This window comes from Falco cherrug, chromosome 7 (genome assembly GCF_023634085.1).
Source record: "Falco cherrug isolate bFalChe1 chromosome 7, bFalChe1.pri, whole genome shotgun sequence".
In the NCBI taxonomy this organism is placed as follows: Eukaryota; Metazoa; Chordata; class Aves; order Falconiformes; family Falconidae; genus Falco; species Falco cherrug.
In genome coordinates this window covers 13,592,212-13,607,551 of record NC_073703.1, presented here as the reverse complement: position 1 = coordinate 13,607,551, position 15,340 = coordinate 13,592,212, and the positions used below count along the sequence as shown (strand labels likewise).

The window sequence follows — 15,340 nt, the reverse complement described above, 5'->3', positions numbered from 1 at the left end:
ATAGAGAGGCTCAAGCATATGTAGGGCTTGGCATTTCTTCTGAGTTTTTTTCAGCTGATAGTACATATTTTAAAGTAATCCCCAAACTGAGACTATCTCATAGAAATAAATGACTGTCCTTCCTCTTCCAGGTATAGGGAGTAGCTCAATCCGCTTACCATTTGCACAGCAACTTTCCACCCCCATTTTCTTTGTACTCTAAAAAAGGCAGAAACAAAATCTGGGCTTTTTTCAAGCATTCTGATCTTTTAACACATGCTTCATGCACTGTGTATTTCACGGCACAGAAAAGCTTGTAAAAGAATGTAAATGTATGTGGTTTGAATGCTGGGTTAAAATAGAAAATATTCTATTTCACTGAATAGTAGGATAATTACTACAATAGTGCATCAGATTACTGTAAAAATACTTAATGCTCCCTGCTGCATACATAATGTTTTAGTTAAATTATCTACTATGTTTATATTATAAGCCAAGAAAGTCATACACATAAAACTTTGCTTGTTTGAATAATAGATTTTTCCGTTTTCCAACTGACATAAAATAAGAAGTTTATCAGTGATTGAAGTTCCCAACTAATGGAAAATTATAGTTTGAGGTGAGAAATCTGATTAATTGTCAAGACATTTTGACAGCTAAATTCAAGCAAATGCTGCATCAGTTAACTGTAGTTATTTATTGAGTAGAGTTCCTGAACTGAGAACCACGGAAAAGGAGGGAGGGAGTGGTATGTTTTTAATAGCTCTTTAATAATCCGTTTTATGCTTACGGCATCAAAACAGGTTGCTATTTTTCTTTCAATAAGGCCCCTGTCGCAAAGAATCACTACTGCAGTTTGTGCCCTGTAGTTAAGTCAAATGAAAGATACAGCACATATTGACATTTTCTGCACATAACACAATCATAGCTAGCTGGTCATGCTGCAAGGCAGGAGTGGTTTAATGACTCTAGGTGGCAAGTTGCAGTCAAAACCCATCACCTGGTATGACATTGTTCATTTGGCTGGCCTATTTAGTTTTTGTAACACTGAGATAAAAAGTTTCCATGGGATTATTGCCAGTTTAGATGGTCTGAAAGGAATCTCATTTCATTCTCTTCCTTTGTGTGAGATATTAAGATATTACTTATCACAACCTGTTCCAGAGTAGCATCACCTCTGAGTGTGGTTTTCCCACAGGAACACGGTGAGGTCAGCAAAACAGAAGGTTGGTAGAAGAGAGTAGATTGATAGCAGGTAGCACAGATAGACCTGAAATAGAAATAGATACCTGCTTGATTGCTTGTCTAGTAATGTCATTCTGTTGCTGCCAGAACACAATTTCTAAACCTTTATTTCTCTCTTGTAGACAGTCAGATGTGCATCTCCTATGTAAGGGGACAGGGAAGCTGCTCCTGTTAAACAAACACGTGGGGATCAATCGGACAGAAAATGTTTGATTCCCTTGTTTGTCACTCTGCAGTGAAATAGTAGAGCTCTAGAAAAAATGTTTATTTGTTGGCTTGTCATCGTTGGGCATTTTCATGTCTGCATTATAGTAATGTTATTTGTTGTGAAAGGTTTATCCTCAGCCTTGCTAGTAAAATACTTTTTACTCAATGTGTGTGTTCTGTGTTAATGTAGTTATCAATACTTTGATAGAAGAGAACTGAATAGGTTGTCAATCATACATAAGGTCAGGTCTTCTGTTCTATAAAAATTCATCACTTTGTAGTTATAGTCAAAATATTTATATAACAAGGTCTTTCTGAACTGAAAATTAGTCCCAGAGGGGATCTAGAGGTGTACCACAGAGCCTGAAAGAAATTGGAATCTATGTTATTGTGAAAATCACCGCTGGCCCACTCCTGCTGAACTGTCTGAAATAGCTGGACTGGTTCAAGTGTTGCAAAGAGGGATTGTCGCCTGGGCTGGCTGTTACACTGGACTACATCAGAATTGTTTATAGGTGGAAGGAACAGTTTTGACTTATGAAAAGAACGACAGTGCTCATGGATGTGTTTTAAAGGAGAGAAAATGGACCATTGACATGGAGACAGAACTCTCAGTGTAGTATATTCCTTGACCCCACTGAAATCAGAATGTCTAAAGTCCAACAGTGCCAAGAAACCAGTCGTCGTGCACAGTTGACAGAAGCAAGAATAGTTGTAGTAGACTTTGTGTAACAATAGTGGGAATGTTTTTAGGTAATGTCATAGGTGATACCATAAAGCAGTTAGTGAAGGTTTCTAGCTAAAAATGCAACTCCCTCTGATGGTTGTAAGAAAAGCAGTATAACCTGCTGCTGAAAGCAAGTTTGTATCCCTACAAAATTACTGGAGATAAGTGAAAAATAGGAAGGAAATGGATTTAAATACTTCAAACTGTGACTCTTCAAAAGCAGTTTTTACATGGAAGCAACCAAACAGGTGTTTTATTATTTCGGTGCTTTTTTTTTTTTTTTTTTTTTCCCCTACAAGATTATGATCATTAGCATTGCTTATATAGAACATCCCAGATGCACGGGATTCCCCAAGTACATCACAAACCGTCTTGTCTTTCATGTGCATGTGAGTGAGCTTTGAAATTGAGTAAGGGTTTCATACTAAAAAATATGATATATAAGATTGGATAATTACATAGGTTTAAAATAAAAGTGGTTCACAACATGTGTATTCACCAAGCTGACTTGTTCTAAAGCAAACTTATATTACGTTTCATTTTGACTCATAGAAATTTGAGTATTAGTAATCTTTCATGCTTCAGTAATAAGATCTAGGTAGCGAAAGCTGCAGATCAGAAGGGTGCCAAGAATGGTCACGAGTGAGGAAAGCTCTAGGCTGGGTCAGATTTGCTGTCTTCAGCAAAACTGTTGCAGCTCTTAGTCTCTATGAGTAAGGTTCTATGTTTAGTCAGCCATTCTCCTGACTGTAGTTTTGCAAGTGATCTGCATTTTTTTGTCACATATTTTGCAGATCTTTAGCTTCTTAAAGTCAAGGTAAATGAGAAGGAATCACTTTGACTTTGGCAACGAAACCAGTAGTTGGTTTGGGGACCATTACAGAACCAGGTTGATGTAGCATTTGATTGTGAACAGACAGAAAAGCCTATTTTGTGTTGGTTTTCAGAGAGGCAGAATGTCAAATCAAGCTTTTTAACTATCACAGAAATAAAGTGCTAGATATAATTCACAAATATCTTTTGCGCATTAAATACATAAACTGTGTTCCTTTTGACTTGAGATGTTCCTTTAAAGACTGGTATCAAATTCAGTGTCCAGAGCTTTTTTACTGAGTTAATACACACAGCCTTGAATAATTACAAGAGCAAAGTTTGCAGCAATCTCTTCATCTTCAGTGTTTCATGACTGTCTTTTCCTTTTTAATTCAGGAACACAAGAAGCCATTGCAATGTGTCTGCATGTAGAGACAAAACAAGCTGTCAATGAAACCCTCTGTGACAATTCCAAGAAACCACCACCAATGACTCGTACTTGCAATATGAAGCTTTGCCCTCCGAGGTACACTGGAATAATGAAATTGTCTTGTGGCAAAGAAATGGTTAATAGGACTTAAATAAACATTGGCTTTCTCAAAAAAGGGCTCGGATTGCAGGACTGTGGTCTTGCTTTGGGATGAAATTTCCCTGCTTCTGTCTTTAACAAGGTTTGGGGGTTGGGTTTTTTGGGTTTTTTTGGTCTTGTTCACTCCTTTTCCACTCTTCACATCTCACTAATAAAATAGGGAACATTTTCTGAAATAAATCTCTTCCATGTAGATATTTGCCAGAGTTGGAAAAACAGCCTTAACTCTTTTAGTGGTACAAGGAAAATTTTAAGGTAATTTCACAAAAAAAAAAACCCAAGAGAATATTTACTTTCTGTTGTTACTGAATGAAAAAAAGTTAAATAAAGATTTCAAATTATTTTAATTTCGTGCTTCTTTAGTAGCTCCACATAGTTCTTATGGCTTCTTATGTTTGGAGATTCTGGGAAAAGAAAGATCCCAGCCCAAATGCAAGAAGGCCTAGCTGATTTGGTCACTTAAAAGTGCCATATGTGAAATTTTGACATGCCCTGCCTTATTCACCCACTTTTGATCTCTGACATCCCTGATCCTTTGCATATTGTTTCTATGTGTTTGCAGAAACCTCCTCTCACAAAATGTAGGGAAGAAGTTAACAGGAACAGGATGTTTTATAGAAAACATACACACTTTTAAAGGATGTTTTGTAAATGTAAGAAAAGTCTATTTACATATTTACATTTACAAACGTAAACGTCAGCAGGTTGCCAACAGGGTTATGAGGAGCATTCTGAAAGCAAATGCTGGAGTTGAATTTGTCTGGAAATTACTTTGTTTCTTTATTGTTAATACCTTCTGCATTTCATTGTTACCTCTAAGTTCAGAATCCTAGTTTATAATTTTGCATCACAGCCAAACTCAAGGGATGTTTTAGCCATCGATCAATATAATTTATAATAATCAGTTATTTTTTGCTAAAGCCTGTTTGGATGTGATTGCTCCTTCCCCAGGCTGAGGTGAGTTGCTAAACCATGAGCTTTTGGCTTTGTTGGAATAGGTGGCAAAGTGGCCCCTGGAGACGCTGCTCGGCTACGTGCGGGGTTGGGATACAGACAAGAGACGTGTACTGTCAGCAGCCTGGAGGATCTGCTGTCGCGGCTGAAGAGTGCAAGGACAAAAAGCCTCATTCTTTACAAGCTTGTAACCAGATTGATTGTCCCCCTGTGTGGCATGTTGAGGAATGGCAACAGGTATGGCTGGGTTACAGAAAGAGTTTAAATGTGTTCCTCTGGCTAGGTACTGGAAATTCTGGAATAACATGGAAGGTAGCTCCTAAAACTTGGTATGTAGGTGTTTCAACTGATTTCATTAGAACGAACTCACCCAAGGTCAAAAATACTGCTTTTGACTGCTGTGCCAGTGGTTAGTTACCAGATGAGGTGGAAAGTCCTTCTTAAGATTTCAGAAGGCTGGATACCAGTTACTCCAGACATCACCTCTCTCCCTATGCTCTGCAAACACAGTAACCTGCATTTGGAGACACTGCTTCATTATCAATTTTTTCTGTGTCATTGAAAATGTTTCCAAAACTCTCACCAGGTATATTAACTGATGAGGGATATGGGCAGATCCGTGTGTAAGAGGCGCGTGTTTCTTTAAGATTTCTGCTACTGAATTGCAGTCAGGTGGTGTGAATTTTAACTTAAGTTCTCATAATTTCTAATATGTTAAACATTTTAACAGAATTTTCTACACACTACTTACTTTTTACGTGAAAGTAGGTATCATTTTTCAAGATAGCATAACTGGGGGGACTTACAATGTTTGTGCACAATAACAGTATGATGCGTGAGAGCAGGTGTACATGCTATGTTCTTTTCTTCTCCTTAGTGTTCACGTACTTGTGGAGGAGGGATTCAGACCCGCAAAGTGTACTGTAAGCAGCTGTTGACGGATGGAAGTTTCCTGAAACACTCTGATGACACCTGTCAAGAACCTAAATTGCCAACTAGTAAACCATGTGCAAAAGTTGATTGTCCTCCACAGCTGGTCTTTGGAGAATGGTCCAAGGTGAGCAGCCCTCAACAACAGTGAACCGAAACCTTCTGTTGTAGCATGAGCTCTAAAGATTTTTGCTTGGGTAAATAAACTGTAGCAATAAATTCACAGGATAGCTGAAGGTTTCACAAGGCATTTACCTGGACTAAACTGTGCATACAGTTGCTGTGCCTTCTTGCCCACAATCAGACTGATTGCAGCCCCCTTCCTGAGTTGTATTTCAGTTGCTGAAGGACGGGCTATAATACATTGCATGCATCCTACCAGACATATTTAGTTATCAATTAATTGATGCTACAGTTTCCAAAATAAAATCTTTGCGTTATTCTGGAATATGTCCTCTTCCTTTCCCATTTAATGCAAGCTTGCTACCGCTCCCTGTTCAAAAAGATTTATAAAAGTTAATTGCAGCTTCTAAATTCAAGGTTCATGCAATACAAACTAGATGAGAGGGTTGAGATACTTGACACAGACTGTTTAGAATGTGCCAGATTTTTTCTCGTAGTTACCAGATCTCATTGCTTTGTTCTGCCCATGCTTGGACATAATGAAATACTGTCATGTTATTTTAATTGTTCCTGAGTTGCTTGCTGGAACAAATTATCTCTTATGTTCTTATTTTTCTGGAAAAGTGGAGAGAGTTTAATGTCTGGGTAACACAATTATTCATCTGAAGTAGAGCATGTGCACTCTCTCTCAGAAGGAAAAAAACCCAACCTAGCTTAAAATTAGCATGTGTGGCGTGGGACACCAAGTTTAGCTTGACTGCATCCTTCCTTTCACAGTGCTCAGTAAGCTGTGGTGTTGGAATCCAGAGAAGAAAACTTGCCTGCCAAAACCTAACAGCAAAGGGCCAATATGTCACATTAAATGGATCAATGTGTAGTGGTCTGTCTCCTTCAATGCTTATAAGGTCTTGTCAGATGAATGCCTGCAACAGTAAGTATGTTACTTTGCGCATTTTTTTGATAATTTGGAATGATCTATTTATAAAGACAAATCTGTATACATGTTAAGCTACTCATCTCCCTATACTTTCACAACATCACTAATCTGGCATAAACTGAGTGTCATAATTACTAGACCAGTAATAACAGGATTCGTTTTAATTTTTTTCTGCCAGTCAAAAATAAAGGTTATGATCTCCAGAAGCAGTTTTGAATACACTGTAATGGTCCGTACCTCTCACCCTCATACTTACCTACATTTGATCTGAATTTTCCTTTGTCCTTTACACTACTCCAATCGAAAAACAAAAACCAAACCCAAACCATCGATTGACTATAAACTACAAAGGACATCAGAAAAGATACTAATCCAGTTCTGGCTTGTCTTCTCACTGTACATTTGTATTACACTGGACATTTTGCTTAGCATGGTGGAATTCAAAACCTGAAGCTCTGTGCCAGTGATAACTTTAGGTATAATTTCTATCTTTCCTTGTAGAAATGAGAATCCCAATCTCATGAGCTTTGCAGGAAGTGATGACAGTGCAGACACTCTTCAAAAAAATCCAGTATTTTCTTCCTGTCTATAAAAAAAAGTTTTCAGAAAGATTATCTATAGGAATTATACAATTCAGGCACAATCAGGTTTTGATACTGATGGTAGTTGCACTAATTACATATGTATAACACTGACGGAAATACTGTACTGATACAGACTATGTTTAATCACCTACAATATAATTTCAAATAGGCAATTCTAAATGCAGATTCCTTATGTCTGAACCTGTGCTCCCTTTCCTTTACAAAGGAGAGTATTGGGTTGTAGGTTTGGGGAGCAGGGCACTGATAAAAGAAAAAAGGAGAGTTTCTAGTTTTGAGGTGGGGGAAAACTGAAAACCTTCATGAATGGCCTGGTTCTCGTCACAGACCACAGATAGACATGTTTTGATCCAAATCATAGTGCTGTCAAGAAATAGCTACTTTATACATATAGAAGCTTTGCTTTAAAAATTATTCACAAAACAAAATAAGAAATAGAATAATTACTGATTCATACATAATATGAAACTTCTTTTCCTGGCCTGTGTTTCAGATTAACATGCCAAAATCCTGAGGTTCAAAACTCCACTTAAATAAAGCCCTGTGGACTTTCAGGAATGTCCTTGGCATAAGGTTTAATAAAATATTTTGAGCTGCATATCTATCTGAATTTAATTAATTGTGGATAGTTGAATGGCAGTATAGCTGGTTTGCAAATTGCTTAGCACAGACTGATATTAAAGTTACATTGTCAGCTTCCACCACAGTGCCAAGAAAGCAGGATGGTAGACTGCAGAGGGAGTGCAGTTGTACTGAATGGGTGCAGATCAAAGTCATCAAAGAGAATCACTGTCCTCTTCCTTCACCTCCACAACCATTTGGAACCAGGGAGCCCTTGCAGCTCGCATCCGCCTGGCAATTCCCAGGCTGTGCAACAGAGGGCAGGGGAAGGTGTAAGACATGTCCGTACCCATAGTTCTAGCTTGGGTTTGGCCCGAGGAGCCAAGGCAGCGGCAGCAGCAGGCTTTGGATTCACAGGAACATGACGGAGGCATCTCCTCCTCCTGCAGCCATGCGTTCCGGCCGCCTGCAAGGGGCAGTGAATTGAAGGCAGGAATGTAGCATGGCCCGAGGAGGGGCAGACAGCTTGGAGCAGAGGCGGTGAAGAGTGGTGTGGTGCATGGCCCATGTGCCGTTAGGGGTTCTTGCCTGTGAGAGCAACATTTCTGGATGTGCCTCGTCAAAGATCATGCTTCTGCAGCTCAGATGAGCCCCTTCTTTTTTACTGTCTCATGACGGTGCTGAGGCTTTTTAGACTTAATCTTTCACCCTGGGACTAGTAAGCGTAGCTGTTTTTCTCCTTAATAAGCCCAGTTAAGTCAGAAACATTCCTGACTGGGCTCTGAGAAATAGGAAATAACACCAATCTAGCCCTGAGGTCACCAGGACCTGAGGCCCAGCTAAAGCTGTAGAGGACCATTAGAGGTCATAGACACATATGGATTTGTACCAGGTGATAATGAGGTCCAGTGGCTCCAGTACAATCTGATCCTTAAACAAGACTATCCTTGTAGAAAAAACCCTTTCCAAACAGTCTGTTACCTCAGCAGCTGAAGGATTGGATGATACTAAGGATCTAGAAAATGCACACTTATGTGGCCTCATATATTCACATGACCTTATATATTTATATGGCCTGCCATCCACAACTCTGAACTTTGTTTCACTCCTAGCCTTGCTCACCAGTCACCAGTAAAAATATACACACCCTTTAGTGTTGAACTGCTAATGAGAGTTAGTGGTCTTTCTTTTTTTAAAAAATGAAATGGATGAGACTTGTTAACATATTTATAAGTATGCACTGGGTTTAATTCCATGTTGGAATAACTAGTGTAAACAGACCACAGCCTGAAGTATTTTAATTTGTGTGTTTAAAGTTACACTTACTGTGTCTGTAAGTTGGATTTTTGGAAATGGAAGATTTAATGCTGGAACACTTCCCTAAAAATAAATATTTGGGGCCCAATAACTTACTAAAAACAGGACGCTACTTTAATAATTTTAGTAAACTGAGTGCCTAAAGAAATTTATTTGTTGTACCACGCGAAATGGTTGAGGGAACCATGTATCTGGATAACGAATACCGATTTAAAAGCTGCGCAATTATGAAACCATGATATCCCCACAGGTCTGAACTCATTACCCAAAACACTGAAAATAACCATTTTGTTTTATAAGCGTAAGAATGCACTCTAGGGTGTAGTTCATACAGTGTACACACTTATTGAATGCTTGAAGCATTTAGCTTTTCACCTATTTCTTCGCAGCATATTTGAAGCATATGTATATAAGAAGCATGCAGTTTTTCAAACATCATTTGTGTGCCATCGGTGCAGTTGTCATTTCATTTTTGCACCTACCAAGTGCAGTATTAGTAATGATTTCAGATTCAGGCATGCTGAGAAGCATTTTGATTTGCGTGTCCATTTCCTGGCTCATCAACCCATTCTGCAGGCTCCGAGTTTTTTCTCTGTCACACACCAAAAGGCTGGGTCACCAACCACAATTGGATTGCTTTCTAGCACCGATGCCAAGTGTTTCCCAGCTCTTCTCAGTTGGCCGATTTCATCTTGCATGGAACGAACTCGGGGGTACATGCCCTTGCTCCGCACCTCCCGCAGCACTTTGTTTCTCACCTAGCTAGCGTTTTCTCAGTAAGATCAGGTCTGCTGGTTAAAGCGGGGCACTGTAGTTGCCAGCAGCAAGTCAACACAGTGGTATCTGAAACATTGCAGTCATTCTCTGTGGTGTGCCCAGTGTGCCTGTCCAGCCACTGCTGGGAAAGGCTGCCTGCGGTGGTATTCATTCAGGCAGCTCCCTAGAAACCTTTCAGCATCCAAGTGCCTGCAGTACAATGCAGGAGGCGCTTCGTAATACCCAGTGTCTCTGTACCCAGTCTGCATGAAGCTTTATGCTGCTATTGCCTGCTTTTGTCAATTCATCTGATTACTACGTTCAACCTCTCAAAATTTTTACTTATTTCTCTCTTTTCTCCTTTCCCTCCCTACTTTCTTGGCACGACACTGTGAGCAACTCATCTTTCAGTCGATCCAAGCAATTGCCCTAAGCTGGTGATTACAGGGTGGTTTTGCTTGTTGCATGTGCTGTGTCTTCACTGACTGTTTCTTTCACCTCCTCTGTTGCTATTTGTTTGGCATGACTCGATCAGAGAACCAGCATGGGCAGCCAACAATTTAAATAACAGTCAAGGGGAGCCTTACTTTTTGGATAGGTTTTGTTTTATTTAGGTCATTCTGCACTTGACAGTGCTCAAATGTGGGGAAAATGATAACGTGTTCAAATTTTTTTTGATTCACTTTTTCCATTCCCATCATACCTAGCCTTTCTGAGGCAGCAATAAGAAATATATAGAAAATATAACCTTTTTATGATCATATCTATCGCATAAATCAATATACTATATAACATGTGTACATTTATGTATGTGTGCACCACCTATGTCCTTCATATAGGTATATGTTGCCTGTATCTTTCTATGGTTAGGAGATTTGGGGAAGAAGCCATTGAATTCTTGGCTGGAGCAGAGGAATGTTATGGTTTCATGTTGTTCATATTTTTGCATTTTTGTGACTCAGATAAAAGCTCAGCATGTTGCAATCTGACTTGAACAAAGTCAGGAAAAGCTCTGTCAAGCATTCTGTGAAAAGGAGATTTTGTAAGCCTGAGTGCCAATGATTAGATACTTTTCAACACTTTGTTTTCTTTCAGAGATTAAACCAAGGCTTCCAGAAAAGTATTCTGCTCATGGACCTCAGATTGTCGGTATTCATCGAGTCTATATTCAGACAAGACAAGAGAAGCGCATTAATTTTACCATAGGAAGCCGAGCCTACTTACTTCCAAAAACATCTGTTGTAATTAAGTGCCCTGTACGAAGGTTCCAGAAATCACTTATCCGGTGGGAGAAAGATGGACAGCACTTACAAAACTCTAAAAGACTTGGCATCACGAAGTCAGGCTCGCTGAAAATACATAGCCTTGAAGCTACTGATATCGGTGTGTACCGGTGTATTGCAGGCTCTGTGCATGAAACATTTGTACTTAAACTCATTGGTACTGACAACAGATTGATAGAACCACCAAATCTTAGAAAACAAGCCAGTGGGACCAGTAACACAGATCACAATGAAGCTAACAGCTTTGGGGCCAAATGGCATAAAATGAGTAAAATGTGGCAAATGTGGAGTAAGAAGAATGAGCTCTACCTGGGTGACAGGCAAGTAAACGATCAGCCATTTCTGCGAAATCTCGAAGCCTTTGGGAGTAATTCAGCAGAAGACTTCAGCTCTCGTGAGTTCAAGAACAAACGACTGGAGGCAGCAGTTCTCCAAGGCGCCTACAGCATGGACACGGTGCAGTTTGAAGAACTGATACGGAACATGAGTCAGCTCATTGAGACTGGAGAAGTCGATGATGACTTGGCATCCCAGGTCATTTATCAATTAGTTGCTGAATTATCTAGGCCTCCACAACCAACTACTGAAAAATGGAAGGGGGCCCAGGATGAGAAACTTGCCTCAAAACTCACAGGCAAATCACCAAATGAATCTGAACGTTTCAGCACAAAAACTGTAGATAAGTTAAAGTTTGACCAGAAGGTTCCAGTTATTATGAGGCAAAAGGAATTTCCTCGAGTTTCCTTCAACAAAACAGTCACTGTACGAATTGGAAATACAGTTTTTCTGACCAAGAATACTCATGCTGTCAATCTTCTGTGTGAAACAGCTGGTATTAGTGAAGTGAAATATACTTGGACAAAAGATGGCGAGGCATTAAAAGCCTCTGAGAAGTAAGTAAATATCTTCTCTTATATTTTTGAATGATTTATTATGTTGCTATCAACTGTAAAAATCCACCCTGCTGGGCAATATTAAAACATACGGTTGTAAAAACGAGATAAGCATGAACACTGTGCCTTCCATCTTTTTATTTAAGTAATTTACTTTTTTTTTTTTTCCTTCAAGTGTCTGTCACGTCATTTGGCTTTACTAACATCCCACTGTATTATGTCCATTTCCACGATATTATGTGGGAGGACTGACATTTTTAACTAGATGAGGTGTTTTGGATGTCCTAACTGAATTTTGTAATCCGCCTCAACCATTTCAGCTGCATCAGAAAATGAACAAATACTTAAATTAAGAAGTCTGTTGGATTCTATCAGATACCAAATATAGTGGGAACACATTAAAAACTTCTATCACAGTATAGAAGAAAATGGGTCTTAGTTCTTACTCATTTTAAGGAGGGAAAATACAACTGGTACCCTCACCGTCCTTCAACACAATATATCTTTAGATATAACTTCAATTTAGAAAGAATGAGCTTTTATGGATTATTTCTTTACAATACTTTAGAATTTACAAATATTTCTGTTGAGGACAGTGGAATACAAAATAATAAAAGCCTTGTATTACCGTCACTCCTGAGAACTGTACCTGAAGAACAAGTACAGCAAGTGTATGTAATACTCAGATATTTGCTCAAGACTGAGCAAATACTTTTACTTCATTGCTGATAAATTAGAAGCTCACCTGATAATATTAACAACAGCTTCGTGTGTGAACCTCTTAGAATTGTAGCTAGCTCTTGAGCAATGAAAAAAATGATTCTGAAATGATAAAGGTGTTTTATGGATATTTCTCAACATACTTAACTGATTAACCACACTGCCAAGAAAAATATACTTCTACAGGGCTTTCAATTAAAGCAAAGACACCAGAAGTAAGCCATTTTAGAAAGTGCAGATGTTTTTGGAGCCATGGAGCTCCCACCAGTTACGTCGCATTTTTTGGACATGATGGTGCTTTGTTTATTCACAAGCATCTGTTTGAGTCCTAATGTCTGCTTTCACAAATTGCCTTTGTTTTAGCCCAGACTAATATTCTTGCACTTAAGGGATATATTGGCAAAGTTGGTTCTTTCCTATTTTTTTCACAGTAAGGTTTCTTATACACAAATCCATATATATGTGTGCGTACTCAAAAGCCAGTGACATTAATACCATTGCATCTGAGAAAGAATGTGAGGCGGTAAATGGGCTGCTGATCTGCTGGGTTTGTAGGAGAAGGCTGTACTTGAGCCACGCATGAGCATGTCCTCACGTGGCAGGCAAGGGGTTCAGGACACCTGCGGACTTTTGGTGGAAGACTTTAGCTTTAATGATGATAATATTAAAAAAGCAATACAAAACAAAAGACCCTGCAGTAATTTGGAAGTCGGATGAGACCATACATTTGTGAATTCCCCAATCCTGCTGAAAACCAAACTTGCTCTGGAGAGATGCATTTCATGTTAAGCCTAATACTTCCCATTGTGCTAGTCTGATTTATTCGTGCTGCCGTTCCTGAGGGATTCTGGTTTGCAGTAGCAAACTCGCTGTCCTCCAGAGGGCTGCAACTAGGACACAGCTTTGTAGAAGAAGGATATCTGAAGAATCTTCCATGCACGTATCCCTTAGCACTCACTTTTTGTTACCGCAGAGGAGGCAGAACTGTTCCTACATGCACTGGTCTAGTTTTTGCTGCTGTACCTGTAACTCTTGCAAGAAGATTCAGCTGGGTGTATGCCCCAGGGTCATAACCCTTATCTTTCCTTGAACATTCTGCAGGGTGAACCTGGACACCATTGGAAAAGTGCAGATTCAGAATCCTACTCAAAAAGAGCTTGGTACATATGGATGCCTGGTTGTTAATGACTTTGGTTTTGATATGGAAACATCATTGCTATTGCGTGCAGGTAAGACTGTAGAATCAGGCATGTATTTTGGTTTTTGTGTTGTTGGTTTGTTGTTTGGTTGTGGGGTTTTTTAATATATAAGCACCCAGACCCACTCCAATGTGAAATAGTATATTTTGTCACAATCCATGAAACTCTGCCTGATTTAATAGGTAGCAATAAGATGGTCTTGTTGCTCTAAAACCACAGCAGGTGTGAACCCAGTCTGCTGGTATCTACCCCACTTGTATTTTCTGGCTGATGCCGTACAAACTGAATTCTGTTCAAAACATGATGATTTTAAATACAGGATCTATATTTAAAAGTCAAATAAAGCTTTTAAAACTGATTATCCCTTTAATTTCAAAGAGATTCCTGTCATCTTGTCCTCTGTGTTCAATGTTACAAATCTGGAAGCCAGCAGTCTCGCAGCAGTTGTTGGAGGTACAATCGTGGCAAGAATTGGAGCAAATATTATGGTTGAATGCCCAGTGAAAGGTAAGCAAGAGCTGTACTGAGGTTCCTTGTAATGTTGGAATCAAAATTTTACCCGACATCTTGAAAGAAATTACCAGTGAAGGCAGAAAATAATTGATTAGTAACTTTTTATTGGGCAGGTCACCCACACCAGTCCTATTTCTTTTCTGTCTGTCACTTTAATTTGCACACACACGTATATGTTCAAATAGACTTTCCTTTAAAAGTATTTTTCTTTCCATGAAGTGGTCTGAGGCTCCGCTACAGACCCTAAAGCCGACCAGAGTGAATGACTATCTTGCTGCAATAGCAAGCATGGCCAGCTGAGTTGCTCATCAGAGAACTTTCCTTATCCCTATTTGAGATGCACATATGTCTAGACTATTGTTAAAACCGAAAATGAAATCTCCAGCCATAGCTTAATAGAACTTTAAACCTGACAGTGAAGTAAACTTACCTTTTAGAGCCATCAGTCTGCAGCTGCAGTAAGGAAACAAAGAAAAGTGCCGAGCCATGAGAGCATATAGATATTTTCTAGCTCAACATCTGTGGAGCAGCGTTAATGTTAATCAGAAGCTACGTGCATTAAGCAGTTCACTGCTTCATTTTGTTCTCTAGTCCTTTGTTGGAAAGGTAGAGCCTTTCTTTTTAATCAGCATCTCCGTCTGCTAAGTTTAAATTGTAAGATTTAACTCACAGCGGCAATATTCTGTCAAATATTTAATAAGCTACTGTGAGCCTTTTGTGCCTTGTTGAAGAAGATGTATGAAAGTGCTAATAGTAGTGAACATTGCAAGTGAGAGCAGAGAGAGACTTCAGAGGAGTCAGTGTGCCATTCATGTTGCTGGGGGTGTGCGTATCAGGAGTGTTGATACTGAACCAGAGTAGTGATAGAAATATATATATGCAAATAGTTCTGCATACAATAGTGGCGCCAGGCTGACATATATTAGGACATGTGGCTCTGCTATTCACTGTTGTACCAAGGCTAATTCTTTGATGAAGTAATATTTTCCAGC

General features: G+C 39.2%; 1 protein-coding gene across 3 annotated transcripts in view; it reads left to right on the top strand.

Moving 5' to 3' along the window:
* The window catches only part of ADAMTSL3 (ADAMTS like 3), a 203,184-nt gene that overhangs the window by 162,455 nt on the left and 25,389 nt on the right, over positions 1-15,340 (top strand). For all 3 annotated transcript variants that reach the window (XM_055715864.1, XM_055715863.1, XM_055715862.1), the window contains 7 exons: positions 3,368-3,497; positions 4,559-4,751; positions 5,392-5,571; positions 6,345-6,498; positions 10,836-11,916; positions 13,738-13,865; positions 14,214-14,342. In XM_055715864.1, coding sequence (XP_055571839.1) covers positions 3,368-3,497; positions 4,559-4,751; positions 5,392-5,571; positions 6,345-6,498; positions 10,836-11,916; positions 13,738-13,865; positions 14,214-14,342 — 1,995 coding nt within the window. The remainder of the gene's footprint in view (positions 1-3,367; positions 3,498-4,558; positions 4,752-5,391; positions 5,572-6,344; positions 6,499-10,835; positions 11,917-13,737; positions 13,866-14,213; positions 14,343-15,340) is intronic.